The sequence below is a fragment of the Carettochelys insculpta genome, chromosome 14, assembly GCF_033958435.1.
Source record: "Carettochelys insculpta isolate YL-2023 chromosome 14, ASM3395843v1, whole genome shotgun sequence".
In the NCBI taxonomy this organism is placed as follows: Eukaryota; Metazoa; Chordata; order Testudines; family Carettochelyidae; genus Carettochelys; species Carettochelys insculpta.
The window spans coordinates 38,732,230-38,758,696 of record NC_134150.1 but is presented as its reverse complement, the minus strand read 5'-3'; the positions used below and the strand labels follow the sequence as shown (position 1 = coordinate 38,758,696).

The following is a 26,467-nucleotide window of genomic DNA, read 5'->3' as shown; positions in this document are numbered from 1 at the left end:
CAGCGGCACCCTACTGCCCAGCCGGCTTGCAACAATGCTGCCTATATCCACTTCCCCGCTCGGGTTACAGGCGGGCCTGTCGCAGAGTCGCGTTCACTTAAGCAATTAGCTCGGAAAAATCCCTTCCGCGCAGGAAAAGGAAGGGAGCGCAGATTTGGCTGTTTTTACACAAAACACCGCCGGGTTTTTTTCAGGGGAAAGGCTTCTGGACGTTGGTTTTCAGCCCCAAAGCGGGGGAGGTAGAAAAGAGACACGTTGCAGGCCCGCCAGGCGGGCTTTTAATGGGTCTGCCGGGCAAGCTGCACCCGGGTTTGGAAGGGACTATGATTGCGCCGGCTGATATTTTCCCCATCTAGTTTCTAGAGAGGCCAGAGGCGAGGGGCGAGCTTGCATTTTAGTTTGCTTGCTGCAGGAAATCCATCTGCCCCGATGATTAACCAGCCTCCCATTTTTTCCAGGGCAAGCCTTTGAGACTAAGAAACTTTTATGTCCTCTTTGCCTTGGTTGTATTTTGAGCCATTTTTGACTTTTTCTAGCCACCAACCCACTGAAGCGACCCAGTTCCTTACATCGCGCATCTTTATAAGCCCAGTGAATCGCTAAGGGTTAATTTATTGTAAAATAAAATCCCTGCGCTAGATACAATAAATCACCTTTCGGCCTTTCCTGCCAAAAATCTGTTATTTACCAAACAGACGGGCTAGCTTACCACAGAAAACGATGTAATTTCCCCCCCCTTTCCCAAAGCTAGGCCTAGGAAACACGGGGTGGAGTATAACTTTTTTAAAAAGTAAGTTTAGCAGATAAATACATCGGAAACAAGATATACGGGCCCAAAAGTCACTGGGGACAGCAAAGCAAGCAATTAAGAAAAGATTATTTTCTGTTAAAGAAAACTCTTTCGTTAAGGCCATCGAAAGAAAACCGGGTTTGCTTCAGATAATTATATTTTTCGGATTCTGTAATCGAGATGCTTTCTCGTGCCCATCACCACCACCATTTTAACTGGAATTGCAACACGAGCAGTAAAGCCGGAATGTATTTAATGCGGACTGATCAGCTCCCCAGAAACAACCTGCAAACCACAGTCTTAACTTGGCGCATCCCTGTTAAGAATTCTGGACTTTAACTGCATCACTTGCCTTTTGAATGGTCTAAGTTCGCAGTTAATTCCTGGTTTCTTTCATGCAAAGGGGAGGGAGTGCCGGACCCACAGGCGATTTCATAATTGAAAGGACTCAAGAAAAATAATTTAAGCCCTAACCCACTAACGGCAACGGAGAACAATAGTTTGGGCAGGCTCATAGGGAAATAAAAGATGGACTTAAGAACCTTATTCTGCAGCCGAAATTTGGGCTCGAGAGCCAGAGAAGACAAACTCTCATGGAGAAGAGGTGGGGAAAAGTCTGATTTAAAAAAAGACTGAGCAGCCGCTGCCAATACACTATTTGCTATTTCCTTTGGCTCTATACGTTTCTGGTATCTAATGGTATTTTCAACCACGTGTCTCCCAGTTTGGGGGGGGGGCGGATTTTCTGCACTGGGGGACGGACCCTTGTCTGTATAAATGTGGGAACATTTCTATGGCTGGGGGGCGGGGGAAGAAGGCCATATGGAAACAGAGAACATTGCAGTCAGATGTGGATTATCCTGCATCCGAAGCCCTGATCCGAGGCTATTTACTGGAGAGCTTTTTTAACTGGCTCGCAGCTCAGGTCATTTTACCAACCGTGAAATACCAGCCAGGAAGAGGGGGGGAAAAAATCCGCAGCGCCTAAGTTGCATCGATGCTTCACTTGTTTTTAATTGTTAGCATGTTACAAGGACACTTCCACACCACCCGCCGCGCGGGCCCCCTGCGCTATGTGCCCTGAGCTGCAGAAATACGTCTCTTTTCCCGCGGCCACAGCAGCCCTGCTACCCCAAGCTTGCTTCTGAGTTTTGCAAGGGGAAAATGGTGGTGGTTGGAGGGGAGGGGGATCCCTGTTGGTGGCATCACAGCTGTGTGAGGCGTCCTGCGGGCTAATAGCGACAGGCTGCAAATAACGCGCACGGAGAGCTCGGAAACCCGATCCGTATCTATCTTCCTTTTAAAAGGTATTAAATTCTCACAACCCCCTTACAAGCGAATCTGAGCAGAAGCGGGGGGGGGGGGAGGCTTTTCCCTGGGTGAAGATACGTTGCAAAGCCCAGACCAGGCAGCAGAACTGAATCAGATAGGTGGTTCCCCCCCCCCACCCCGCATTCTCTGGCCTTTGGGCTATTTTGACAAGCAAGAAAACGGCACCAGCCCGGCGCATCTGCCCAGTTGCTAGCGCTGAACTGTGAAAGCCAAATCCCCACCCCCCCGCACAAGCCCCTCTCACGGCTTCACCGGGCAAAAGTTCCCACGCGCGCCTGGCAAGGAGGTGACAAGTTTAAAGTGACTTACCTTGATGAGTGAGTGACAGCTTTACTGATGAAAAGCTGCTCGGGCCGGGGCGAGGGGGCGGGCGCTGCTGAAGTGGTGCGTGACTCTGTGTGTGTGTGTGTGTGTGTGTGTGTGTGTGTGTGTGTGTGTCCGGGTGTGCTGTGCGTGGGGTGAGCTGCGCGCGTGTTGCGATCCGTTACTTCTGAGGCTCAAAGCCTGGGCGCGGCGGGGCGGGGGGGCGGAATCAACACGTTTGCGCGGCACAACCACCGCAAGGGCTGGAAGCACAAGCGGCCCCCGGCGCTGTTTCATCCGGCCGGGCCAGCGCTCTCCCGAGGCGGTTTCTTTCTGATTTCTCTTTATTAAAGAACCCGCGAGGAGATGTTTATATTTCGCTGTATAAACATCCTGCCCATGTTCCTGCCTAGCTTCAAAAGCCACCAGAAACGGGAGTTTTCCCGCGGGCGAGCGGCGGCAGCCGGGTGCCCCTCCACGCGGATCCGCCTGGCCCCCTTCTCGCGCGTGGGCACCACCAGCCCTGGGGAATGTCCCAGCCGGCGCGGCCCGGGCTCTCCCGGAGCACCCGGGCGGCGGCTGCTTGACTTTCTGCCTCTTTTCCACCCCGCAGGCTGTGGGGGGGTCCCCCCCCCCCCACCCGCACCCCCAGACGGGGCCCCGATTCCAGCCCGCTCCGGGCCGAAGGACAGAGGCGATCGCAGGGGGAGCAGCCCCGTGCCGGGCGCGTCTCCCTGCCCGGGGCTGTGGCAGGGGCAGGGCAGGCGGAGAGGCGCAGCTGGCCCCGGGGGGAGGGGGGAGATAAAGGGGCAGAAGACACACTCCCCCCCCGCCCCCGCGCCAGGCGGTGGGAAGGTCCCTTTAAGCGCCCACCCGGCGGGAGGGGAGGGGAGGGGGGAGCCGTCGGGGCGGGGATCTCCTCCGGCCTCTTACGTGTCTGCCTGTCAAGCGCCCCGCGCCGCCGCGGCCGAGAGATAAAGTGAAAGGCGCTCCCCGCGCTGGGGGCAGATGGCCCGGAGCTCGGCGCCGCGCTGAGGAGCAGCCGGCCTGGGGGCGGGGGCGCGCCGGCTCTGCGCACCCGGCCAGGCGCTCGGCCCCGCTGCGGGGCTGCTCGGCTCCCAGCGGGGCGGCGGTGGCAGGAGCCCCCGCGGCCAGCCCGGGGGCCCCCCAGCGGCGGGGGGGAGCCGCCCATGACCGCAGAGGCGCCGCAGGTCCAGCCCCCTCCGGCCGCGGCGCACGGCGGCTGCAGCCTCCTCGCCTCCGCCCTGGAGAAGCCGCCGCCGCCGCCCGCGCCAGAGCCAGCGCCAGCCATGGAGGCCGCCTCGGCCGCCGCCGGCAGCGGCAGCAGCGGCCCCCCGGCGGGCGGCAAGGCCAAGAAGAGCAACGCCGGCATCCGGCGGCCGGAGAAGCCGCCTTACTCCTACATCGCCCTCATCGTCATGGCCATCCAGAGCTCGCCCTCCAAGCGCCTGACGCTGAGCGAGATCTACCAGTTCCTGCAGAGCCGCTTCCCCTTCTTCCGCGGCGCCTACCAGGGCTGGAAGAACTCCGTGCGCCACAACCTCTCGCTCAACGAGTGCTTCATCAAGCTGCCCAAGGGGCTGGGCCGCCCGGGCAAGGGCCACTACTGGACGATCGACCCGGCCAGCGAGTTCATGTTCGAGGAGGGCTCCTTCCGCCGGCGGCCCCGCGGGTTCAGGAGGAAATGCCAAGCGCTGAAGCCCATGTACAGCGTCATGAACAGCCTGGGCTTCAACCACCTCTCGCCGGACAGCTACAGCTTCCAGGGCTCGGCCGGGGGCCTCTCCTGCGCCCCCAACGGCCTGGCGCTGGAGGGGGGCCTGGCCGTGATGAACGGCCACTTGGCCAGCAACGTGGACGGCATGGGGCTGGCGGGACACTCCGTGCCGCACCTGCCTGCCAACGGCGGGCACTCCTACATGGCCAGCTGCCCCGGCTCGGCCGGCGGGGACTACCCGCACCACGAGAGCTCCGTGCCGGCCTCCCCGCTGCTGGCCGGCGGCGGGGTGATGGAGCCGCACTCGGTCTACTCCGGCTCGGCGCCGGCTTGGGCCCCGCCGGCTTCGGCCGCCTTGAACAGCGGGGCGCCCTACATCAAGCAGCAGTCCTTGTCGCCCTGCAACCCGGCGGCCAACCCGCTCTCCTCCGGCCTCTCCTCGCACTCCCTGGAGCAGTCCTACCTGCACCAGAACAGCCACAACGCCGCCGAGCTGCAAGGTAAGGGGCGAGCCGGGGGGCGGCGCCCCGGGGGTGCAGGCCGCAAAGCCCCCCCGACTCCCGCTCAGCCTCTTTTCCCTGCAGCTGCTGGGGGCATTTGGTGGCACCGTTTGCTCGGCCCTTAGGGAAAAGGAGCTTTAAATCCGCCCTCTCCCGAGGCGCGCGTGGGTAGCGAAGCACGAGCCGGGCCGCGTCTATTACATGTCAGTTTCCAGCTGCCAGGCCCCGCAGATGGGATCTCGGCCGCTCTCCGCTCCGCTTCGGGGTCATTTCTCCGGATCCCTCCGCAGCCTGGACAGCAAACGTGAGCCGTGGCTGGCTGGGCACGTTCCTAGCCTCCGCTAGGCCTATCGGGCTGTTTCCAGCTCGCGAAGCGCTCACCTGAGAGCAGTGACAGGCCCGTGGGGGGCAACTCGGCGGTAGCTTCCCCGGGGGATACTTTGGCTCGGAACCGGGTGGCCCCGGCCCCGAAGTAAAGGAGGTGGTTCACGCTCCGCGTCAGGGATCCAGCTTTCCTCCAGCGAAAGCAACGCACCCCGGAGACCTGCTGCGCTTTGCAGGGCAGGGAATACCCACCCCCCCAGGCGCAATGGGCACGGGAAGGCGGTTTGCAGGAAATGCAGCAGCCAGGTACTAGGACTGAGCTCGTCCTACTGTTTAGGGCTCTTGTAACGGCCCATAGGTAGGCTCGAACCTCAGGGCAGGCCCCTCTGCAGCTCGAACTACACAGCAGCTGGCGCGCTGGCTGCAGAGGACACTTATTCTCTCTCCGTGAAGTGGTGTGGGTCCCACTCCCGGGGGCAGCGAACCACACATGGGTCTGTGGGTTACCCTGTCAGGCCCGGAGAGAAGGTTGCCTCCGACGGCCCCGCCTGGACTCTGCCACCGTAGCTGTGATTGAGGCACCTTCCCATTCCCGGGGGAAAGGCTGGGGTGAAACCTTGACCCCGTAGCCCTCCGGGGAGGCGGTTATTCCCTGATCCCAGCGGCCCCTGCCTGGCGCTGGAAGCAGTTCCAGTGGGACCTCGTTTCCTGCGCGGAGGCTGGTGCTTTCGTGGCCCGCGGGCGGTTTCCCGAAGGGCAGGGGAGCTGCGGGCCCCGGAGAGGGAAAGAGGGCGAAGTACGTCTCCTGCTAAGCACATCTGCAGCAGCCGACGGGACAGGCTGTAGCAGCGCCCGGCCCCAAACGAACGCGGCCTCCAGCCAGGGGCGCTGGGCCTCCCTCGGGCTGTAATCAGAGCCGGAGTGGGTGCCGGGCTGGGGCCTATGCTCTGCTGTGGGCTCAGCACTCAGCGAGGAGAAGAGACACGAAGCGATCGCGCAGCAAGAAAGTTTGTGAATTTGGCTGCTTCCACAGGCCCGAACCAGGGTTTCCCCGGGGCCTGGCCGATCTCCTTCCCCCCTCTGTCTCTGTCCCTTGTAATCGGCTGTTGTGGGGGGCGACATGATTTTATCTCCCCTCCAGGGGAATTTGTGGGGGGCTCTGAAACCTCCAGTCGCGGGTCTAAACAGAGAGCACCTCCCAAGTACCGGCCTATTAGGGTGAACAGGAATAAGGCCCCGACACAGCAAACGCCCCCGCCTTGCATGGCAGGTGGGACCAGCTTAAGCATTTCCCCGCGGAACGTGCCGGGCAGCGAAACAGCGGCGGCCACCTTCACCCGCTTGCCGAGTTGTTTCGAGAGAAGTTGAGTTATGTCGAAATCACCCCGCGCCGAGCCATAGCCGCCAAGCGTGGTTTATTCCGAAGGGGACGGACGCGCCGCGGGGCGGAAAAGCCACCATTTGACATCCCCGGCGTGCAAAAGCGGCCTGCGAGGCCTCGGGTTCGGCGCTGGTACCCAGCCGGCCAGGCTGGGGAGCGGAGGGCGATAATTTGGGAGGCTGTGGGCGCCGTGTATGTACTAGATTCGCCCTGTTTACATGGCCGCGGTTTGCTTTGCTACCGCCTGGCTTGGCCTTTGGGGCCGATTTCCACGGGGGATCCACTTAAAACCCCCCTCAGGTTCCTTGAGCCTCTCTCCCTTCCCCTCCACATTTGCAAACGCTGCGCCGTGTCCTGGTGGGAGCTCGGTAGGGGGGACAGTCCAAGCCCCAAAGGCCCCATTGGGCTCTCCCTCCCCCCGTCGCCTTCCACGGAAGGCGCATCGGGCCCGCAATCTGTGCATCAAGGATGCAGAATGTAAACACACCTCTCAGCGCGGCCTCTGCTTCCTTAGCCAGCCAGGAAACCGACCGCCCCATCCTGCAATTCGCAGTCGGGCAACGCTCCCGTTCAAGTCAATGGGAATTTCCTCTGAGTAAGGACTGCAGACGCCCGCGTCATGACAGCACCTGCTTGGGCGCAACAATCCCCCCTGGGGTGAGAAAGCAGCAAGGGGTTATGCATCCGTGCAGGGCAAATCGTTCACCTCCCCTCAATTCCCCCCCCCCCAGCACGGGGGGATGGTAGAGCCCCCCATGTCCTTTAAGCAAGGGGGGTGGAACCATTCTTATGGGGGGGGGGTGTTAGGAACCATTAAAAACAACAAGCCCTGTAGCACCCTATGGACGACCAGATACTTGGGAGCATAAACTTGCCTGGGCGAAGACCCGCTGCGTCAGACCCACCAAAGCTTGTGCTCCAGAATAGCTGCTAGTCTGTCAGGTGGCCCAGGACTTGCTGCTGTTCTGGAAGACGCAGCCTGACTCGGCCACTCCTCTGGTACCAGGAACCGGTGAGCAAACCCAGCAGCTCTGGTTCCAGTGGAAACCACTTCAAGCCAAGCGGGGTGGGGAGGAGGGGAGCTGCAGCACCCGACCTGCGTGCGCGCCCCTCTGCAGCATCTCCAGCCCCCAGGGCTTCCCCTTTAACCGCCCTCCCTGATCTCTTCCAGGAATCCCGCGGTATCACTCCCAGTCTCCAAGCATGTGCGACCGGAAGGAGTTCGTCTTCTCTTTCAACGCCATGGCCTCCTCCTCCATGCACTCGGCAGGGAGCGGCTCTTACTACCACCAGCAAGTGACGTACCAAGACATCAAGCCGTGTGTTATGTGATACCGGGCAAAGAAGCCCCCCTGGGGGGGACCCCCGCATGGGGACCGCGAGCAGAAGCTCTCCGGGTGGACGGGACCTCCCCCCGACCCCTCCCTGCTGCAGGGACAGCCGAGTAACGAGGCTGGGTTCATCCTGGAGGTGGCGCAGCCAGCCGCAGACGGGAGGCCTAGCCTGGCCTTTGAGACGAACTCCCCCTACGCCGAGGAAGCGGGGCCGCGTGGTTGCAAACGCAGGGGGGCTGTCTCAGTCCTGGCGTGGAAACAGAGGCCTGGGAGCTGCCCCCCCCCCGCACCCCTGGTGCCAAGAATCACGTGTCTGTGTCATGATTAAACCGAGCTCTTATTTTATTTTCTTTTTTTTCAATCCACGGGGCGAAAAAAATCCAAAATTGTAGTTTTGTCTCAAAAACACCCCCCCCCCAGTGCGTTAAAAAACCACCCGGAGATCATTACACCCCGGAGCTGGGGAAGGGGGTGGTCGGACCAGAACTCTGGGCAGGCTGCTCCTGCCAAGGGAGAGGGGAGGTCGGTGGGAAAGGGGAGCCTGGCTGGCACGCCTCAGTGGAGAGGTTAGACTGGCTTGGACCCTTCTTCAGAGCACAGGTGGGGTGTCTGGCCAAGGGCTCGTCCTGCCCCTCCACCCCCTGAAAACCCCCTGCCTGGCCAGGTGCGGGAGACCTGTCCTGCCCCCATCCGAGTCCAGGGCAGTTTTGCTATTCACTTCCGTGCCAGCAGAAGCCCCGTTTGCAATGCGCTTGTGCGTTCCTAGCCTGGTCTTCCATTTCCTGGTCTCCGGATCACCGCGGGGTTAGGGAGATGCTAGGGTTACCATATCCGACCTTTCCAAAAAGAGGACACCCCGAGAGGGAGTGTATCTGTACCAGTAACCCCCCACGCACCGTGTGTTGATGTACTAGATCTGCTATAACACACTAACACAAGGTCAGTTAGCAGATACAGTCCCCTCTTTGTATGGGGTAACCCTAACAAACCAAACCAATTTTCTTCCCATTGGCTTCCACCAAGCCTCAGTTCTCTCCCCTTTAGAGAAATACTTATTTGTTTTTATTTTTATTTTTTATTTTATTTTATTTTTTTTTTGCTTGCAACCTCGAGTTAGGTAAAATCTCCCCAAGGGAGCTCGTTGCCTAAGACTGCAGGATCAGACCCTCTGCAGAGAGAACAAGGCACTTTGAAAAATAAAGTAGCAAGGCTCATCCTGTTATTTATTCTTTTTTTTTTCCTAATAATCGAGACACCAGTCGCCTCAGTTGATCAGTATTAAAGTGGTGTAACTTTGTTGGCAATATTTGCCATATAGGGGGTTTTTTTTTTAGCTCTCCATTGTAAATTTTTAAAAATGTCTGATCCGCCTGTACAGACAACCCTCCCTGTGTTTTATAGAAATCTATATATAATGAAGGGGCATTTCTCCTTCTCCTTTCCATTTTTTTGGCCTGCCTTTGTACAGTTTGGTGACACCTTTTTAATTTTTTCTGCACTGTATTGAATTGTAATTACGATTTTTTGCCCCCTTTGTGTACGTTGGTCCCTTAAAAAAAACCAAACCCGAATAAAACATGTATGTTATTTGTACATGGTCTTCACAACTGTATAAACAGCAAATAAAATAGCATGCGGTGTAATCCATGTAGTGAGATATTAAGCGTCTGCGACACCTCTGTGGGGACACAGGCCCACGATGCAAATCTATGGGAAGATTTTATGGGCTGTGACCTCCTTCCCTGGCAGTTCAGAATAATTTGTTGGGACATCTTTCCGTTTTTAAAAACCATTTCACATTTCAGAGCAAACTCGAAGGGCGCTGCTATTGTTCTTGGCCTCTGCTTGGAATAGGTCCTTTAGCCCCTTCTCAATCCAGCCCCCTCCTTTGAAAGAACGAGGTAAAATCATAACAGTGATAATATTTTAAAATACCCGGAGGCGCTTTTTGCAAGGAGAAGCTGAAATACGATTTTTTTTGACAGCTTTCCTTTTTGGGGAGCTCGGAGGCATTGCAGGCTGATGAAGATAAATAGCATTCAAGGCTTTCTTTCTTTTTCCTGCCGCCCCTTTGTACAGGGGGGGACTTTTATCCGCCAACACCGCAGCCTGCTTTTGGCATGGCCAGGATCTGAAGTGGTGTGTTTTAAAAAAAACATATGTTGGGATTAGCTGAAGAGAAAAGAGGAGCGAAACAGCCAGATATATTCCCTGGACGGCGGTGCCCTAAATCAAAAACGCTGTTTTTCTTCCTTGGGACCAGCTCCGCGGACAAGTGACTTAATGGGTTTGGGATCAAGCCCTTAATGAATGACTTGAAATTAACTAGCTTCACTTGTGTACCGCTCTTTTCACCCTCCTTGGTCTGATCTCCAGACCCACCGCAGTTTCCTGAGAGCTTCGCCCCCCCCCCCCCGAAACTGGTTCTCTTCAAACTTGACATTTTGGACGTGGGGGGTAACTTCTTTGGGGCTCGGTTACAAGGAAATTATCAAGACAATCGACTCAGGCGATCACGGGCGCACGCGGCTGTGTCTAAAGCGGCGGCTGGGTGGTAAAGCGAGGGACTCCGGTCTCGTTTTCGGTAATTCGGGGTGAATTCAATAAAGCCATATCCCCTTGGCCTGAAAGGACTGTGATTTCCGAGGCCCGAACGCGCCTGGGCTTTCCCGTCCGAAATAATGGCCCCGCCAAAAAGATTTAAAAAACAAAACAAAACAAAACAAGAGAAAAATCGGATCGATCGGCAGGAAAACCAAAGCAACGAACAAAGCCACCAGCAAACCAAACCAAAACCGCCAGCAAAAAACCCGCCACAAAATGCCAACTCCTCTGCGCTCGTTCTGCCCCGGAGCACCCCTCACCCTCAGCCCCAGCGACCCCCGCCGCTGCGGAGACCTGGAGGTTTGCTTTGCCCCCTGCTCCCGGCCTGGCTTCCTTGCTGCTTTGGGCTGCCCCCTCCTGCTCCTGGCCGCCCGCCGCAGGGAAAGCTTCGGGCAGTTTGATTAAACCAGGGTCTTGCGGGGGGGCGGGGGGGGGGGCGGCTTGTTCCAAGCCGATAGCGGGCTGCGAAGACCCCACTTGCCTGACTCACCCGGGCTAGCAGCCCCGGGAGCCCCCCCCACCCCCCACCGGCGCGGGCTGCAGGAGTTGGGAGACAATCAGGCTAGTTCCTGCCGGCCGCCAGGCTCGTCAATTTCAGGGCAGCCGCGGGTGGGGCCGCCCGGGGAGCCGAGTTAACGGCGCAGCGGGCGCGGAGCGCTTGGGAAGGGATCCCGGGTGGCTTTTCCCCGCGCCTTAGCCAGGGGCTGGAGGACCTGGCGGGTTAGTTTGCCCGCCCGCCTCCAAAGAAACCTGTCGCAGCTACCGCTGTGTAGGGCGCTCGGGTGGCTAGATCAGATCTGTCTATAGCTGCACAATGTATGGATCTGTCCCTCCACACCCTGTCTACCTACCGACCTCGAGCACCACAGCACATACCTATGTGTGTGATATTACAGCTCGCTATGTACGAACTAGCAACCCACGTATGATTGGGATGTTTTATACAATTACAGTGTGTGTGTGTGTGTGTGTGTGTGTGTGTGTGTGTGTGTGTGTGTGTGTGTGTGTGTGTGTGTGTGTGTGTGTGTGTGTGTGTGTGTACACACAGAGAGTTAGCTAGTAACCAAACTAGATATCAAGCTGATGGTACCCCTCTGGCAGGGGAAGATGCTGCTGCAAGCATGGCCCCCTTACCCAGGCAGGGACACTGAGGCAGGCTTAGGAACAGTAGCTATAGTCTTTAAAGCCGACTCCCTTCCCCAGAAGGGAGGAGGGGCTGAGCTCTACTCCCCTCGCGATGGGATGTCATGGCAGGAACAGACCAGCCCAGTGGCCAAGAGCCTAGCTGGGTGGTGTGTGTGGCCGCTGGAAGGCCTGTAGCCCACTCTGACACGGACTTCCACAGTCTTAATCATGACTCATGGCTTGTATTCAACACCCGGGCTCAGTGCAGGGAACCCACCAAGGGTCTGTGAGATCCCCCTTCTCCATTTCAGACTGTTAATGTCTCCCTCCCCAGCTAACACCCCACCCCTCCAAGAAATGTTAGTGCTGGCTTAGCTAGCTAGAGCCAGGAACGCACTTCCATACTGCTCACTAGCAAGGGCTCTAGTGCTAGCACAACATGAGACACAAACACCCATTAGCCATGGCAAAATGGCTATGTAGGTAGATCAGCAGTATCTAGGCATCTCCATTTTTACTTCTGTATAAATATACAGGCTTACAGATAGCTGTAATTCATCTCTCTCTAGATATAAATGCGAAGCTATGCTTCACATACCACTTATGCAGAAACTAGTCCTGTATGCATGTGCCTGGCTCTAGACCTGACAATTAATCTGTATGGGTACATCTACAAGTAGGGGAAGATCGGCTCACTGCCAAGCGATCTCCCAGGGTTTGATTTAGCATGCCTGGAGGGGACATGCTAAATCAAACTGTCAGGGTGCCACCCTCAACCCCGCTACTTCTGGCAGCCAGGAGGAGTAAGGGAGGTTGACGGGAGAGTTTCTCCTGTCAACTTCCCACTGTGTGGACAATGGCAAAAAGCAGTTTAGAGAAGTTGACTCCAGCTGTGCAATTCTCATAGCTTGATTTGTGTAGCTAAAATCAATTTTACCTCCTAGTATAGACCTGGCTTCTCTCTCTCCCTCTATCTATCTAGAAATTACATGAATAAAGTACAGTCTAGAGAGGAAGTAGTCTGTCTCACCCACCTACAGCCATGGAGGGGCAGGGGAAGCAACCCCTTGGAGGGTGCTAGATCTTTGGCCCAGCCCTTTCTCTTGGGGGCGTTCCACAACTTCCACCAGTCCATAGTAAAAATTTGCTTTAATTATAACTCTTCCCTGTATGGGACTTACAGCCTTGCATGCATGATCTGCAGTACCCAAATCTGATATATTTGTATTATATATTACATGTACATACACAGCACAATTAGTCCACAGGTTTACCTATAGTGCTAACATCTGCGTACCTTTAATCTCTCTGGAATCTAGCAGCAGTTTTAAAATAGACTATAAAGATTCTGAAGAAATCTCAGCCCTAAATAGATACAGCTATCCATCGGTGGCATGTCTCTGAGGAACCCTGTGAGAACTGGGCCATGTAGCACAGACCCCAGGGCCAGAGATTTTGCTTCTGAAGCGAATAACTTTACTAGGTGCATCCGAGATAAAGGGTCCTGAGGTTAAAAGTTCAAATGCCACCAAGTGGCTCTTTTCCTTGAAGTCTCCTTATCTTCCCCAAGATTCATTTTCAGCCTTCAGCTTCATTTCAGGCTTGCCTTTTGTGTATACAATAAATCCCTGGGAAGTCTGGTCTCAGGGTGGGGAGGTGGGAGAGGGTGCACCTTGCAGGATCCTGGCCCAAGTTCCCAGAAGCCTGACTTCCACTCCACATGAACGTTTTGCGTGTGTAATTTTTTTCCCCAAACCTGGAAAAACAGAACCTCCACATACCATGGAAGCCACATATTCCTCAAGCCAGTGATCGCAGTCTAAACAGACTGGCAGCACTCCATCTCATACACCTACACTGGGGCAAACAAGATAAACCCTTGGAGGTGACATCGGGGCAGCCAATTCCCTGGTGTGGGTTGCTCCAGCAGATAGCAGAAGATCTCCTTGATAATAACTCTGCCCTTTGCGGGCCCCAAAGGCCTGCCTGCAGCTGTCTCCAAGCATGAGCAGACATCAAATACAGGGAGGCCCTGATCCTCAAGTCTATTTAGATCCAACTCTCAGTGACTGCACTAGACACCTAGACAAGTACTGTTGAGGACCTGGACCTAGTTGCTGAGGTAGCAGGAGTGCGATGCCCAGAGGATGACTGGCTAGGGGCATGGCTTTCCCCTACCTATGTTCTTCACCCAGCAAAGTGAGTCTGTTTATGGCTCCCTGAAGGTTGGCCCATGAGTTTGAGGCTTAGTGTGCTCTAGCACATGGGCCTTAAACTCAATTCACCTTAGCATCAGCACTAGTCCTCAGTCCTTCTCGTAGGCCAGTGGGTACCCCTTTCTGGTAGGGCCCCGGAGAGAAGAGGGCAGGAGTCTTCACACATACCTTCTTCCTGCCTGTTTGGAGCAGGGACTGGGCTTGGGAGAAGGGTACAGACACCCCCCACTCCGGGGCCATAGGGACTCATACACTGGCAGCTCCATGCGGGCTGCGTTGGGGAACTGCTGGGGCTCTAGATGGCTCGGGGGCTGTGTGTTTGAGACCCTGCTCAAGCAGGTGGCCTCCAGCTTGTCACCTCTTGGGGCTACAGGCCTCCAGCTAAGCGCCCAGCTGTGCAGCTGACAGAGACTCATCCTCCCTCAGCAAAAAACATGGTCAGCCACCCCTGCTTTCGCAGAGAGGGTCAATTTGCCCTGGGAGGATGACGTTCAAACCTCTAGTGAAGGTTATTAAACAGGGCAGGAACCAGGTGCAAAGTACCACACGGACCTCCTGTCTTGGGCTGTGGCTGTGTATTTTAGCCCCCTCACCTGATTTCATGGCCTCAAGCCCCTTGGGGCCTCAATGAGCAAATGCGATCGCTTTTTTCCAAGCCAGTGCTGGGCATGTGCCCCCCTTACCAAATTTCACCCCCCCCTCCCCAGGACTACCCCCTTCCCTGCCCCTCACTGTAGGGCCTGCTCCTTGGAAAGGAGGGGCGGCTGGTGGTAAATAAACCAGACCATGATTTCAATGCACTTCGTGGAGGACTTGCTGGGTTTAATATCCGGGTACGCCCCCCGCATGGAGAAAAAGGGAGCAGCCGAGCTCAAAGCGACTCGGGAGTGTAACATTTCCAAAGACAGAAAGACTGGGCGGCAACGCACGGGTTAAACGGCTTCCAATCGGAAGCCTTTAACACGGCACTGGCGCCACCTGCCGGCCATGTGGGGAGCAGTTCTCCAGCGATAGGGCAAACTTGCGTGTTAGTAAAACCTAAGCAGTCCTATAAGCACCTTAAAGAGTAGCAGTTTTATTGATGAGGTCATGAACTTTCCTGGGTAAGACCCACTGATGAAGAGGGTCTTACCCACGAAAGCTCATTACCTTCATCAGTGGTTCTTACCCACAAAAAGCTCATGACCCAGTAAATAAAATTGTTAATCTTTAAGGTGCGCCAGGACTGCTTGATTTTGTGATGCTACAGACTAACAGTGCTACCTGCCCCACCCCAGGATTAAATGCCAGTATATAGGCTCAGGGGGGTGGGCAGCCCTGTTAGGCTGTAGCTTCACAACTAACAAGGATCCCTGGAGCCCCTTAGCGACTAACACATTTATTAGGTCCTGAGCTTTCCTGGGTAAGACCCACCTCCTCAAATGAAAAAGGAGTCGAAAAGTAGATTCTAGGATTTATTTATCAGGGAATTGGATGGGGCAAGGGTTAAAGTTGGCTCTTTTTGACCATCTCTAGTCTATATTTTAGAGCGCATCATTGTTACTATTGGGGAGCTAAAATGATGTTAACCACAGGGGGGAAATTCTAGGCAAGAGGTAACATTTTAGAAAGCCTCAGGGGCAAACCTATATTCTGTTTTTAGAAGCTATTGAAGTGCTTAGAAGCCAGAATTCATTGCCCTTCAAGTACCTAAGAATCTGTTACTTTTGAAAATGGCATTTAAGCTCCTAAGTCACATGGGCCCACTTCTACAAGGGCACTGATGAAACCAACGAGTGTTAGGTCCCTGAATACCTTTGAGATGCTGGATGATAGGTGCTTTTGAAAAAAGGTGTCTTTCTTTTGTGCAAGTTTATCTGTGGAATTGTCTTTGGCAAAAATGTTTGTGGAATGAGAATGTGTAAAGAATGCCCTGGCAAGCAGGATTTTAACAGTAGTCATGCATAGAAAAAGCTCTGTGGATTTGGGAAGTATCAGAGGGGTAGCCGTGTTAGTCTGGATCTGTAGAGCAACGAAGGGTCCTGTGGCACCTTATAGACTAACAGAAAAGTTTAGAGCATGAGCTTTCGTGAGTTAACTCACTTCTTCAGATGCTCCAGCATCTGAAGAAGTGAGTTAACTCACGAAAGCTCATGCTCTAAACTTTTCTGTTAGTCTATAACGTGCCACAGGACCCTTCGTTGCTCTGTGGATTTGGGAGTCATCACTGAAGACAAGAAACAGTAACAAAGACATTCGGTGACAGCATGGAAATTGAATATTAAGCAGCAAATGCTCAGAGTTAATAATCCATGAGATTTATATATAGTAATGTGTCTGATGGTTAATAATTTGTTCACATAAGCCATTCATTGTATATGCTACAGGAATGAACAACTGAGTGAAATTTAAATGTGCTTCACAAGCAGTTTGTCATCAGAAGAGAAGGCCTTTATTTACTGATCACTTATTTTGAAATTAACTCCACATGGTTCACCCAGAGCTGTAAGAAAATACAATCATTAGAATATTCCTCCACTGGGGAGACAGCTAACAATAAAGACTATTAGTATGGCTTGTATTGTTGTCTCATGGAGTGGTTCCAATCAGGCTCAAGACCATTAGGTTGGACATCGTACAGCAAGTGACAATCCAAGACCAAGGTTAGTTTTTTCACCTTGATCTTGAAATAATAGACTATCCTGAAAGAAAAGGCCTGATTCTGATCTCATAGGGTGTGTCTACACTAGCTCCCTACTTCGAAGGGAGGATGGTAAATAGGGTGTCGGGAGATTATTAATGAAGTGCTGAGCTCCATATGCAGCACTTCATTAAGCTAATTCTCCCCTGCAGCAACTCCAAAGGGTTAAATTTCAAAGTGCTGGCTTGCGCGCAGCTGTGGCTCACCCGCTGGTACTTCGAAGTGCCGGTGCAACTTTGAAGTCCCTTTGCTCCTCAAAATTTTGAGGAGTAAAGGGACTTCGAAATACCCTGGGTGCTTGGAAATACCAACAGGTGAGCTGCAGCTACACGCAAGCCAGCACTTTGAAGTTTAACACTTCAGAGTTGCTGTGGGGAAGAATTAGCTTAATGAAGTGATGCATATGCAGCACAGCATTTCATTAATAATCTCCCTACACCCTATTCACCATCCTCCTTTTGAAGTAGGGAGCTAGTATAGACAAGCCCACAGTTTCACAGCATCCCTCTACCCTGCAATGCAAGCCCAGGGTTAGGAACTCAAGGTAGCAGATCTTGGGTTTGTTAATTCATTTGTAACTCCAGGTGAGGAACTGATCAGTTCTGGGGCTCCAGAGTCTACTCTGCCTTACGACGTCCTGTATCCCAGACTTTTTTTCACCCTCCCAAAATATGGCCCCTTTGGCCCTTAGTTCAAGGTGCAGTGTGGGAAAATGTGACTGTCCGCCCAACTTGACTGATTGGGGACAAAGAAAATTGGCCCCCCCTGAGTTTATGGAATATGTGCAGCAGATTCCCAGAATGTGAATCTAGGGGGGCTTGAACCCTGGGTTCTGACTTGTCTGAAGCTCAGACCTGCCACCCTAAGAGGGCCTAGGATCCTGGAGCCCAGTCTTGGGTTAATATGATTTGTATGGAGACAGAAAAGGCTAAGCATGAACCTGAGTTCAAACCTTGGGCTTACATTGCCGTGTAAGTACACCTGCAGAGGTTTAGCCCAGAAGTGACCTATAAAATAGCTGCTCCCTTCTCCTGTATATCACAGGCCATTACATTTCACCAAGCTACTACTGTGCTGAGCCAATTCTTTCCTGAACTAAGTTCTGAGGTTGAAAAAGTACCCCAAAAGTTACTTGAATAAAAGTGCAGCTGCTTGGGGTGGGAATGTACTTAAATACAAGTCACCAGCACCCCTCTGGAAAATTGAGTAAATGTGCACACACATGCACAAACACATCACATTTTTATTGTACTCAAGTACCCAGATGTGAAAGTAGCTGACCTTTTACTTAAGTAACTTTTTATCCTCTGACTAAGTTGATGTAACCTCCTGGACGTATGGCGACGTCTACACTAGATAGTTTCGTTGACAAAACTCGAGTTTTGTCATCAAAACTTATGGAGTGTCTACACTCAGCATGCATTTTGTTGACAGAAACTGTCGACAAAAAAGCCACGTAGACACTCCAGGGGCCCATGTTGTTAACAAAGCAGGTCAAAAGTTTGATCTGTTTTTATGAATAGATGGGATCTGTCAACAGAAGTTTTGTCAGAACATCTCTTCTCACAGTAACCTCCATAGTGTAGATGTAGCCAGGCAATGTTATTTTCTTATTCATGCCTTTGGAGATGAGATCAGAATGAGGCCCAGAGAACATGAAAACAGATAGAACCATAAAAATGTAAGAACATAAAAGCATAGACTCCAATTCAGCAGAAGCTGAAGTTTCATTGCACCATAGGGCTTCATGCAAGTTACTGGGGCGGGGGGAAAAAAGCAAACATACCTGGGAAAGCAAGATGTCAAGGAATCTGGGAAGTTCATGCATTGTAAGAATTGCTATTTCACTGTACTTATGCCTGCTTGTAAAGAAATAACCCCATTTATCAACTGCTTGAGTAATCGCTTCCTGCAACAGATGAGAACATTACATTTTGGAGCCTAAACAGCACAAATTACTGGAAACCCTCCGAAAACGTGATCCTCAATTAAAATGTGAGAGTTAATCTCCTTGAAAAGATTAAGCTAATCGGCCTAGAAGACTGTTCAGAATCACTATGAAGTGATAGCAGAGGCTTTTTGAACATTAATGAACTACAATGCAGATGTTTTTGCAAGCTTCTTTAGTGACTGCATCCTTCCTCTTGGGCCTTCGCAGGCAATGCTCTTAGAGAAAGCTAGTCTTTGGAGTACAGGAAAGGGATGCCGTCGTGCTGTGGTTCCCAACCTTTTCACTAGTGCGTATCTCCAATCATTCCCCAAACCGTTCGTGGACCCCCATTAAAGCCAATTGTAGCTGCTACGGTCACTTCATTAAATGAAGAAGAAAATCACGACATAGATTGTTGGACAGCAATTAACATTTTTGGAAGATATTTAATTTAAAAGTAATACTTGATTGTTACTTTGCAATTTCTTTAAAACTTATTTTCTATGATTATTTTATTTATCTTTTATTTTTTTCATGGTCGCCCTGCATTGCCCTCAGGGACCCTCAAGACTCTGCAGACTCCAGGTGGGGAACCACTGCCATAGCGTACTAATAACTGTGGTTTTCTAGCCATAGTCAGCTAGTAGAATGATGGTCTTCCATATGGTCAAACAGCTAGTAAGCAGGGATCTGTGCAGCTAAGAGTAGCCCAGTTCAGGACTATTTTAGGGTTTCTAGAAACTAATTGGACCATCTGAACTCTGTCTGTGTCCTATCCATCTACTCTTTGTTGCACATTCCTCTAAGGGAAGATCAGCTGCACTCGGATTTGCTGATAAGATCTGGAAGAGAAGCAAACAGACTTGAGGTTGTCTACATTTGCATTTTTTCCCCAGCAGAAACTGTTTTTCTGAAACCCCACCCAGTGTAGAGTTTACGCTGCCATACGCAAAAAGCTGAGATAAGAGGAATTTTTCCTTTAAATAATAACTCCAGCTCTGCAAATAACTCTTGTCGACGTTCTCCCTTTCAAGGTCGAAAATGAATGTGTGTGAAAAAAGCATGGCTATTATCAGCTTATGTGAATGCAACTTTTGCAATGCTGTGGCTGTGAACTGTGGCTGTAAGCAAGAAGGCTCCGTTTTGCAATGCTGTGGCTGTGTGAATGCAATTTTTTCAACTTTACTTATTTTGACCTTGGGAGGTCGAGAAAAGTATTGGCTTAAAAAACACGCAATGTAGGCACAGCCACAGAGAAGGATAAAGCCAAGTTACCAAAAGACCTGGCACTGTCTGAGGTATGGGCTTGCAGACAGAATCTGTTCAGTGAAAAACCAGGCTCTTAGGAACAGGAAATTAAACAGCTCAATATATAAAATGGAAGAAAGAAACCAAGCTGTTGGATGTGACCACAATACCCTCCTGCCTCCTTAGACTAAGCTAATATTTCTTCGTAGTGTAACCAAGACTATAGTTTCAGCAGGAAAGCCACGAGCTCAGGGCTGAAGAGTTAGGAGAACAGGTGCCCATGACAAGAAAAACCACAAGGACCCCAGCTCTAACATTTTTTTCATGTGAATTACACTAAATGATGCTCTTCCTTTGGCAAAGCCACATTCATGCCGGCTGGGTTGCAAGAGACATTGAGTAGGTTACAAGTTGCATCAGCAAATCTCTTTTAGGTGCTGTCCTCTGCATGGCAGGAGGGGGTGATTAGTTCATTGCACTGCATAATCAGATAGGCCAGGATGAGAAGAATATGGCACAATTCCTCACAGAAGGAGGTTTACAAAATTTGAAATAAGCCATCCGCTATGTTGAAACTATTTTGCAATAGTGGTTGCATTGTGTAGATGCTCGTAACGTTATTTCAGACTAGAGACAGTTATTCTGAAATAACTTTGCTGTGTAGACACACGCAAGGTACTTCACAAGTAGAAGCAACACAACACTTTTCTTCCTTTGGGCTGGCACGAACCAAATCAGATCATATGGTTTTTAAAGGAAAGATGGTAGGGTGTTTTAGGATCCTAACTGCTGAAATAGTCCTAAATGCAGTTTGCAAATAACTGGAACAAACTCCTGAATAGGACATACTGAGGAGACTCACTGAGAGAACTGGATGTGAGCTAGTGCCAGTAACGGGGCTGAGGATGAAGACCTTGCTGACCCTCTGCTCTTCCAAAGAGGTGGCTAAGCAACTTATGCCCTGAGGCCCAGGTCCTAAGAGTTAATGAGGTGCTCAATTTTTTATTGGGATTTTGGCATCTACATAACTCTGAGGACCTAGGCCTTAGTGCCTCAATTCCCCATTGTGTAAATGTGACCATCATGCTCATCTAGGTTGGCCTCTTGCACATTTTAGGCCACAGAACTTCACTCGCCCACTTTGAAAACAGGAACATAACGTCTGACTGAGTTACTGAAGTCCTCAAGGCTTGATTAAAAGTCTTTGGTAACAGAGAACCTATTTATTCTTATTTGAACCAGCAAATCACCTGTGCCTCATGTGGCAACAGGAAGGTGAAAATCTCTTCGCTTCTCCACCAGTTTGACCTGGAGGAAGATTCTGTCTTGACCCCAGATATGATAAGTCAGGCGCCCAAGCATGGAGGTGAGCAGTGGTGTCAACAGCTGTCACAGACCCAGGGGCAAGCTGAGAGTGGGGCTTGGCTCCCTGCCCCTAGAAGGGGTGGGACCAAGGGCAGTCAGTCCTGGCTCCCCCTGCTGTGCGTGAAGCAGCGACACATCACTCTGTGGCATTTCAAAGTGGTCTGCCTCGCCCTCAGCACCCCCAACCCCTGGTTCAGGCAAGTTGGTGAGACCCACCAGCCAGATACCTGTACTAACGCGGAAACCTCCCCATCTGCTGTCCCATCTTCACAGAGCTCTGTGAAAATTAGTGAGGTAAGACCATATCCTGCCATCATTTCTCTTACTGACTTCAGTGGGATGTCCACACGAGACAATGACAGGATACATCACTCTAAACATTTCTGAAGTGCTTTGAAGATTGAAAAATGAAAAATACTAAGGTTTTTTTTTAAACCTATGTAAGGAAGGGAAAGAAATAGGATGTGTTATTTATAATAAACAATAAGAACAATACAGATGAAAAGCAGGGAAGTGGTTCAGTTTTTGGTTGGGACAATTGTCTTCTGCAGGCAGTAGCAAGGAAATAAAATCTTTCAGCACATAAGTGTACCTGTTTGCTGTATATGCGTTGCTAATTAGCAGGAGTTTCAGAGGGCCAAAAACTCCACTGAAACTCCCCTTGGTAAAGAATTTGAACTAGCAAAATCTCAGAAAAAGACAAAACCCCAACAAAAGAGCACTGTCCCTTCTGTCGTTTTCTGTGAGAATATGGCCAGAATGTTCCAAACCCTGGAGATCTTGATAAAAAAAAAAAAAAAGTAAACATATTTGTTCTTTTCCTCTACCAATAACATAAATCTGCTGAATGCTAGTTTAAGAATTCAAACTTTTATTCACACTTCCCCTCTACATTTTTTTCCATTTTTTTTTGATAAAAGTAGCAGATTTACCAGGTCCTTAACTCAAATAAGTTTTTTTAAAATAAAAGGAAAATGTATATGCTTTATGTAAATGATTGTCTTTTTCAAAAATACAGTGCTATTTTTATTAAGTTAATTTTACGTCAAATTTCTTAAAAAATGAATCATTAATTTTTTCATTTAATTTTTTTAATTGTTTTTGTTTAAAGTGGGAATTCCTTCCAGTGTATCTTTTTCTTCATCCCTATCGACTCTTACCATTCGCTGTGTTTTAACCAAAAAAGGGCTAAAGTCAATTTGGATTTCAATAACATTTTCTTCTAGTTTTTAAACCTTAAGCATTGATGTAGCTGTGTCAAAACACAGCACTACTCCACATTTCTCTGTTTTATCTCTTTTCTCTGAAGTTTATTGCGAAGCAATCCTATTCCAGCTTCACCCTATTTTTCTGGCACTTCTTGGTTAGTCTCTTTAAACAGTCTCGGTTATGTCAGTTTTGATATCTGCATGTCTTTTTTGTGTTTGGTTTTATGAGAAGCAATCCCATTGCAGGCACACCCTGTTTTCCTGACACAACCAAACCCTTAGGTTGCTTTAAGTTATGAAAAGAGGAAGCTGTACACCAAACTTAGCGGTCTTAGCTCTTACGGTTTAGGAAGAATTCTTGATCAAACAGACAAACTGTCTAAAATACACAGATTGTTGCTATTTTTCGACATGCTGTGGTAACCTGAGCCTGCAAGCTGCTGTTCAGATGCCAACCCAGGAGTAACCCCAATGAAATCAGTGAGGAGCTGCATGGAGGTCTGCCTGTATGGAAAAGAAACAGGGCTTACACGGCATCTCAGTGTATGAGGAGGCCGTTTTTTCTGTTTGTTGTTTTTCGTTTTATTTTTTTTTTCTCCCAAGGATGGGGATGGGGAGAGGGTGTTTGTGGGAACAATCTCTAGCTTCCATCTGCCAATTACTGAAGCCTTCTGAGCAAAAACTGTAAGATCATGATATCTTCTTGGAGCCCTCATTGATTTTTATCCACCCTACTAATTGAGTTAAGCACTGTTACACTATCTGCTTTAGCCATAGCTAAGATAGAACAAAGTGAAAAACAGACTTAGAGAAAGACATTTGTTATTTCGATTCCAGTAACCATCACTCCCTGAAGAATAACACCTATTTTGAAACAGGCCATAACGGGCCCAATGGCACTCTTTCAAAATAGTGCTGTGGACTCAGAAATGCTATTTTGCATGTTGTAGCCTCTGGGAGCTCATGTGCATCAGATGATCCACTGCAACCCCACAATCGTTTCAGGGTCACTGTTTCCCAGGCTATAGTCCCCTTACAGTCTTTGTTCCTAGATGTGTAGGTTTACAATTAGTCATATTAAAACATATAATTGCTTGCATATAGTTTAATAGCTTTGAATTAGTGATATGTCCACTTCATTACTGACCACCTCCCAGGTTTTGTGGCACCTGCAATCTATGATGATTTTATGTTTTCTTCCACATCATTGATTAAAATGTTAAACAGTCTAGGGCAAGGCACCATTCCCTGAGGGACCCCAGTGGAAACACACCATTTCTGACAATTCCCCATTTACATTTTGAGACCTATCAGTTAACCAGTTTTTAATCCCTTTGACATGTGCCTTGTTAATTTTACATTCTAGTTTTTCTAACCAAAACACTGCATGGTGCCAAGTCAAATACTTACAGGCGTCTACATATATTACATCAATACTATTAGCTTTAACTTGATGCCTTTTTTTAATGTTTTTACAAATTTGGTTGATCGTTTGACTGTTTCTTTTTACCATACACCCTTGTTGACTTGCACTAATTACATTGCCGTTCTTTAATTGAGTCTCATTATCTTACATGGGAACTATATTTCAGAGGGACATTATTAAGGGCCCAAAAGCAAGCTATCCTGCTGTGTAGGAAAGATAGAAAATATAGAAAAAGACCGCCTTGGCTTAACCAGATCTCGTATGATCTCAAAATAAAAAAGGAATTGTATAAAAAAATGGAAACAAGGAAATATTACAAAGGATGAATCTAGGCAAACAACACAAGAATGCAGGAGAAAGATTAAAAAGGCTAAGGCACAAAATGAGCTCAAACTAGCTACAGGCATAAAGGGAACCAAGAAGGCTTTTTATAAATATATTAGAAACAAGAGGAAGACCAGGGACAGGGTAGGGCCATTGCTCAGTGAGGAGGGAGAAACAGTAACAGGGAACTTGGAAATGGCAGAGATGCTTAATGACTTCTCAGTGAAGACCGAAACAGAGAAGTCTGATGAAGGAATGCCCAACATAGTGAATGCTAGGGGGAAAGGGGTAGGGTTAGAAGTTGAAATAAAAAAAGAACAAGTTAAAAATCACTTAGGCAAATTAGATGTCTGCAAGTCACCAGGGCCTTACGAAATGCACCCGAGAATACTCAAGGAGCTGGCAGAGGAGGTATCTGAGCCTTTATCTATCATCTTTGGAAAATCATGGGAGACAGGAGAGATTCCAGAAGACTGGAAAAGGGCAAATATAGTGCCCATCTATAGAAAGGGGAATAAGAATAACCCAGGAAACTACAGGACAGTCAGCTTAACTTCAGTGCCAGGAAAGATAATGGAGCAGGTAATTAAAGAAATCATCTGCAAGCACTTGGAAGGCGGTAAGGTAATAGGAAACAGCCAGCATGGGTTTGTAAAGAATAAATCTTGTCAAACTAATCTGATAGCTTTCTTTGATAGGAGAACGTGCCTTGTGGATAGGGGAGAAGCGGTAGATGTGGTATACCTAGACTTTAGTAACGAATTTGATATGGTCTCTCATGATATTGTTATAAAAAAACCAGGCAAATACAATTTAGATGAGGCTACTATAAGGTGGGTGCATAACTGGCTGGATAACCATACCCAGAGAGTAGTTCCTAATGGTTCTCAATCCTGCTGGAAAAGTGTAACAAGTGGGGTTCCGCATGGGTCTGTCTTCGGACCGGTTCTGTTCAATGTCTTCATCAATGATTTAGATATTGGCATAGAAAGTACGCTTATTAAGTTTGCAGATGACACCAAATTGGGAGGGGTTGCAACTGCTTTGGAGGATAGGGTCATAATTCAAAATGATCTGGATAAATTGGAGAAATGGTCTGAGATAAACAGGATGAAGTTTAATAAGGACAAATGCAAAGTGCTCCACTTGGGAAGGAACAATCAGTTTTACACATACAGAATGGGGAGAGACTGTCTAGGAACAACTACAGCAGAAAGGGATCTAGGGATTTTAGTGGACCACAAGCTAAATATGAGTCAACAGTGTGATGCTGTTGCAAAAAAAAGCAAACATGATTCTGTGATGCATTAACAGGCGTGTTGTGAACAAGACATGAGAAGTCATTCTTCCACTCTACTCTACGCTGGTTAGGCCTCAGCTGGAGTATTGTGTCCAGTCCTGGGCACCGCAGTTCAAAAAAGATGTGGAGAAACTAGAAAGGGTCCAGAAAAGAGCAACAAGAATGATTAAAGGTCTAGAGAATGTGACCTATGAAAAAAGGTTGAAAGAATTGGGCTTGTTTAGTTTGGAAAAGAGAAGATTGAGGGGAGACATGATAGCGGTTTTCAGGTATCTAAAAGGGAGTCAGAAGGAGGAAGGAGAGAACTTGTTCTTCTTGGCCTCTGAGGATAGAACAAGCGGCAACGGGCTTAAACTGCAGCAAGGGAGGTTTAGGTTGGACATTAGGAAAAAGTTCCTAACTGTCAGGGCGGTCAAACAATGAAATAAATTGCCAAGGGAGGTTGTGGAATCTCCATCGCTGGAGATATTTAAGAACAGGTTAGATAGATGTTTTATCAGGGATGGCTTAGACAGTACTTGGTCCTGCCATTGGGGCAGGGGGCTGGACTCGATGGCCTCTCGAGGTCCATTCCAGTCCTAGTGTTCTGTGATTCTATATCAGGCTGATATGCCTGTAATTAACCAGCTCATCCCATTACCTTTGTTTACGTCTGTACATCTTTGCTGATGTCAGTTGAGTTACAGGAGTCTAAAAAAGAGCATAATAAGGCAAAGCATCACATAACTGCCAGTGATTTTGGAAAGAAGTGGAACTGGATTATATTTAGTTTACTCTCCCGATCTTTAAACTGATTATGCAATGAACACGCTTGCAACCCAGTACACAGCTCCTCCCTTCCTGGTTATATATTAAATGCACACCTGGGCATATAAGCAAAACAAAGAGAAGCGCTTTGCAGCCTTTTAGCTTTAATTCATTCTGAGCAGCACTGACATAATTCTGAGCTTAAGGAACAGTCGTCTCTTGAAAGTATAATTTTATTTGTTCAGAAGTCTCTGCTTTGTTTTGCTTGCAAGCAGTTAAAGCAATGCTTTCTTTAAGCCCTCCTGCAAAAAATTCACAACGGCCTTGAGAATGTTTTCTTTAAAACTCATGAAAGGTCTTCCCCACTTACAGCAAAATAACATGCTTAAAACATACTTAGTAATACCCTCTGGCTAAGAAAAATATTTCCAACTTGTATACTTAAAGAAAAGAAAATACCCATTTAGAAACTTATTTTGATTTTTTGCCCAGGATCTATTGCAAAGTGCTTCTGTTTAGAAAGGATAGTTCAGCCAAAATACAACTTGTTTTTCAAGCACATGGAATTGAAAAAAAATAGCCACACAAAATA

General features: G+C 49.7%; 1 protein-coding gene and 1 long non-coding RNA gene across 3 annotated transcripts in view; one reads left to right on the top strand and one right to left on the bottom strand.

Moving 5' to 3' along the window:
* LOC142020835 (uncharacterized) overlaps window positions 1–2,793 on the bottom strand; it is a 53,910-nt gene extending 51,117 nt beyond the window's left edge. For both annotated transcript variants that reach the window (XR_012647516.1, XR_012647515.1), the window contains exon 1: window positions 2,432–2,793. This is a non-coding gene — a long non-coding RNA (uncharacterized LOC142020835). The remainder of the gene's footprint in view (window positions 1–2,431) is intronic.
* A 482-nt stretch (window positions 2,794–3,275) lies between these two features.
* FOXF1 (forkhead box F1) lies at window positions 3,276–10,313 on the top strand. The gene is made up of 2 exons (XM_075009054.1): window positions 3,276–4,663; window positions 7,540–10,313. Exons 1-2 carry the CDS (start codon window positions 3,616–3,618, stop codon window positions 7,698–7,700), a joined length of 1,209 nt encoding a protein of 402 aa, XP_074865155.1. The 5' UTR covers window positions 3,276–3,615; the 3' UTR covers window positions 7,701–10,313.
* The last annotated feature ends 16,154 nt before the right edge of the window (window positions 10,314–26,467 follow it).

What these genes read in the sequence shown, in the direction of transcription:
- FOXF1 (XM_075009054.1), top strand. Translation starts at nt 3,616, where the DNA reads ATGACCGCAGAGGCGCCGCAGGTCCAGCCCCCTCCGGCCGCGGCGCAC. An exon ending in CAACGCCGCCGAGCTGCAAG is followed by an intron (nt 4,664 to 7,539) that starts GTAAGGGGCGAG and finishes GATCTCTTCCAG; the next exon opens with GAATCCCGCGGTATCACTCC.